The 4,576-nt window shown below is 55.0% G+C and overlaps 1 protein-coding gene across 1 annotated transcript in view; it reads left to right on the forward strand.

Annotated features, from left to right (window-relative positions):
• GRID2IP (Grid2 interacting protein) overlaps positions 1–4,576 on the forward strand; it is a 72,625-nt gene that overhangs the window by 23,646 nt on the left and 44,403 nt on the right. The window contains 1 exon segment of the mRNA XM_017864755.1: positions 1,964–2,118. Coding sequence (XP_017720244.1) covers positions 1,964–2,118 — 155 coding nt within the window.

Here is a 4,576-nt window from a genome sequence, read left to right on the forward strand (position 1 = left end):
CCGTTCCGCCCCTCCCCACCAGGGATGGGCCAGCGGGGCGCAGGCAGCCCAGCTGTCCCCCAGGAAGTTGGCTTGCTCGTCTCCAGGCTGCTGGCAGCCAGGCTCGGCTGGAGGCCCTCTCGGTTCTCCTCCTCTCCCCAGAGCGCTGCCGGCGTCTGTTCCTGCCCCTCTCCCGGGCCAGCCCGCCTGCCCCCCCGGGACAGCCCCAAGCCCGCCTTTCCTAGCTGCTGCTGGTCCCCAAGCCGCCGGCAGCCGCGGCAGCAGGTCGGGCAGGGCGCGGGAGGGGGAACACCCTTGGGTGCGCTCGATTTAGAGCCCGGGCAGCGGGAGCCCTGGACACCTGGGGATGCCCGGTCCCCGCAGCCTGAAACGGCAGCCTCTGCTGTAAGCGCCAGGAAAACTGGGGAGGCTGCTGGAGGAAGGGGCGGCGCCCAGCTGGGCTTTGCAAGGAGAATGTTACCCTGGCAGTAGGGCTTCAGCCACCCCCCACCTCTTCAAACCCCCACTTCCCAACACCCCCCTCCCCAGGGCTGGCCTGTCACCCATGGCCCCACAGTGTGCTGGCCTCTAGGGTGGCAGCAATCTCTGGGCAGCCCCATCTGGAGAGAGGTCAGGGGGGCATGAAGGAGCCACAGATGCAGCTGTGATTCCCAGGGTTGGGTGCCAGTTGATGGGTAACTCAGCATAGACCAACCAGGGCAGGCTTCTTGGAGAAGGCAGCAGGAGGTGGCGGTGCTGTGGCTTAGTGACTGGTGGAGTCTGGTGGTGCCTCCTGTGGATGTGGGAGGATGGTCCCCAAGAAGAGTTCAGATGGGCCAGGTGCTAGCCACACAGTGGAGGGCAGTGCCACCCTGGCCTATGGCATCCAATAGTCCCCAGCTGTGAACCACCCAACAGGAAGTAGAGGGGACCACAGAGAGCCACCACTTGGGCCCTAGGACCCCACACTGAGGAGAGACAAGGTTTAATTTTTTTAATAATTTATAAATAGAGACAGGGTCTCACTATGTTACCTAGGCTGGCCTGGCCTCAAGAGATCCTCCCATCTCAGCCTCCCAAAGTTCTGGGATTACAGGTGTGAGCCACTGTGCCCCACCAAGAGGTAAGATTTCAGTGAGAGGTTGAACAGCCAAAGGGTGGTAGGCAAAAAAAATATACACATGTGTGTGTGTCAAAGCTCTGCAAGGAGGCCAGGACCCACCCAAATCAGAGAGGTGTGGCCTCACTAAAGGGTGATCCCAGTGGCCAACATAGAAGGCTTGGGGAGAAGGAGAAGGGACCAGTGACACCATGAAGCTGGGCCATCTAGCACAGTAGCCACTGGCCACACATGGTCATTTAAAGTTAAATGTGGCTGGGCATGGTGGCTTATGCCTGTAATTTCAGCACTTTAGGAGGCCGAGGTGGGTGGATCACCTAAGGTCAGGAGTTTGAGACCAGCCTGGCCAACATAGTGAAACCCCGTCTCTACTAAACATACAACAATTAGCTGGGCAGGGCCCGGCGCGGTGGTTCACACCAGTAATCTCAGCAATTTGGGAGGCTGAACCGGGCAGATCACCTAAGGTTGGGAGTTTGAGACCAGCCTGACCAACATGGAGAAACCCCGTCTCTACTAAAAATACAAAATTAGCTGGGTGTGGTGGCACATGCCTGTAATCCCAGCTACTTGGGAGGCTGAGGCAGGAGAATCGCTTGAACATGGGAGGCAGAGATTGCAGTGAGCCAAGATGACGCCATTGCACTGCAGCCTGGGCAACAGGAGTGAAACTCTGTCTCAAAAANTCCGTCTCAAAAAAAAAAAAAAAAAAGAAATGGCATGGTATGGGCATAGCACTCAGGTGGTATGCCCACGTCAGCCATCCCGTGGAGGTAAACTGAGGGAGGAAAGGAAAGAGGAGAGCAGTTCTCCAGGGTTCCACTCTGGATCCCTTTTGGTCATTCACAGGACCCCTCCTTGCAGGTGGATGAAATCTTGGAGGACCAGCCGACTGCCAAGGAGCAGGTGTTTGCCGCGCTGAAGCAGTTTGCAGCTGAGCAGCGGGTGGATGACCTGGTGTGGGCTCTCACTCTGGCGCTGCCCCGAGAGGCCTGTGGGCCACTCCTGGACAACCTCAGGTACTGCAGGCAGGGGGCAGGATAGACAGGCAGGGTGGGTCTCAATTAGGGCCGTCATTCCCTCACAGCCAACCCAAGCACCCCTTCCAGCCCAGGTGGGAGATGGTAGATGGTAGCCTGCCCTCGAACTGCACTGTAACATACCTGCAACCCCCAAAAAAGGTTAGGCCAGTGACCCTGAGAAAGCAGCTGTTGGCTCTGCCAGATGCCAGGGTACCACCTTGAGTGATGGGAGAAGGGCTGGGACAGACCTCAGAAAGGATCCACCTTCTGATCTAAAGTCACCACCTTGGCCAGGCACGATGACTCCTGCCTGTAATCCATGCACTTTGGGAGGCTGAGGTGGGGGAACCGCTTGAGGCCGGGGGTTGGAGACCAGCCCGCGCAACATAGAAAAACCCCATGTCTATAAGAAATAAAAATTAACTGGGTGTGGTGGCACAGGCTTGTAGTCCCAGCTACTTGGGAGGCTGAGGCTGGAGGATTTCTTGAACCCAGGAGGGTGCAGTGAGCTATGATTGCGCCACTGCACTCCAGCCTGGCTGACAGAGCAAGACACTGTCTCAAAAAAAAAAAAAAAAAAGATCACAGTCTGCCCTGCTCCACCCTAAAAACTAGATTGTAAAACTCTCCAACAGGATACCAGACACTTCCAATTATTTATTGAGACAGGATAATGGCACAATGTGAGGGCAGGGAAGCCCAGGACTGTGCCATGTGGGGCTCCAGTACCCCCACCACTGCCACTCTACAAACCGTGTGTGCTCTTGGCCCTTTGATTTCCTTTCTTCTCTCTGTTGCTTTCTTTCTTCCTTTCTTCCTTTCCTTCTTTTTATTTTTTCTGAGACAGAGTCTTACTCTGTTGTCCAGTCTGGAGTGCAGTGGCGCAATCTCGGCTCACTGCAAGCTCCGCCTCCCAGGTTCACACCATTCTCCTGCCTCAGCCTCCTGAGTAGCTGGGACACAGGTGCCTGCCACCAGGCCCGGCTAATTTTTTTTGTATTTTTAGTAAAGATGGAGTTTCACTGTGTTAGCCAGGATGGTCTTGATCTCTTGACCTCGTGACCATCCACCTTGGCCTCCCAGAGTGCTGGGATTACAGGCGTGAGCCACCGCACCTGGCTTTCTTTCTTTCTTTCCCTTTCTTTCCCTTCCCTTTCCCTTCCCTTCCCTCCTTCCTTCTTTCATCTTCCTTTCTTTTGAGAGAGTCTCACTCTGTTGCCCAGGCTGGAGTGCAGTGGCGTGATCTCAGCTCACTGCAACCTCCGTCTCCCAGGTTCAAGCAATTCTCCTGCCTCAACCTCGTGAGTAGCTGAGACTATAGGAGCCACCATACCCAGCTAATTTTTGTATTTTTAGTAAAGATGGGGTGTCACCATGTTGGCCAGGCTGGTCTTGAACTCCTGACCTCAAGTGATCCAACCACCTCGGCCTCCCAAAGTGTGTGGATTACAGGCGTGAGCCACCGTACCCAGCCTGATTACTCTACTTGTTTTGTTTTGTTTTGAGACAGGATCTCGCTATGTCACCCAGGCAGAAGGGCAGTGCCATGATCTTGGCTCACTGTAGCCTCCAACTCCTGGGCTCAAGTGATCCTCCTGCCACAGCCTCCTGAGTAGTTGGGACTTCAGGTGTGTACCACCATGCCCAGTTAATTTTTGTATTTTTTTAGAGATGAGGTTTCACCATGTTGTCCAGGCTGGCCTCAAACTCCTGAGCTCAGTCAATCGCCCACCACGGCCTCCCAAAGTGCTGGAGTTACAGGCATGAGTCAGGTGCCCGGCCCTTTGATGCCTTTTGATGATGATGATGAATGTGTGCCAAGGACCTCAGCAGACCCTAGAGGAACACTCTTTCACTGAATCACCCAAGAGCTGTTACTAACCCCATTTCCCAGAGACAGCCACACAGCAAATTGGGAGCAGTCACAGGACTGGGGGCAGGGTCAGTGGTGCACTTTCTGCTCTTCCGCTCTGTTTTACTCTAAGCTTTTTTGAATCGGAGTCTCGCTCTGTCACCCAGGCTAGTGTGCAGTGGCATTATCTCGGCTCACTGCAAAGTCTGCCTCCCGGGTTCAAGCGATTCTCCTGCCTCAGCCTCCCAAGTAGCTGGGCACCACCACGCCACCACGCTTGGCTGATTTTTGTATTTTTAGTAAAGACGGGGTCTCCGCCGGGCACGGTGGCTCACGCCTGTAATCCTAGCACTTTGGGAGTCCAAGGAGGGCAGAGCATGATATCAAGAGTTCGAGACTAGCCTGGCCAACATAGTGAAACCCCATCTCTACTAAAAATACAAAAAATTAGCAGGGTGTGGTGGCAGGCGCCTGTAATCCTAGCTACTCGGGAGGCTGAGGCAGAGGAATCGCTTGAACCTGGGAGGCAGAGGTTGCAGCGAGCTGAGATTGCACCACTGCACTCCAGCCCGGTCGACAGAGTGAGACTCCGTCTCAAAAAAA

The sequence above is a fragment of the Rhinopithecus bieti genome, unplaced genomic scaffold (genome assembly GCF_001698545.2).
Source record: "Rhinopithecus bieti isolate Rb0 unplaced genomic scaffold, ASM169854v2 scaffold_77662, whole genome shotgun sequence".
NCBI classification, from domain to species: Eukaryota; Metazoa; Chordata; class Mammalia; order Primates; family Cercopithecidae; genus Rhinopithecus; species Rhinopithecus bieti.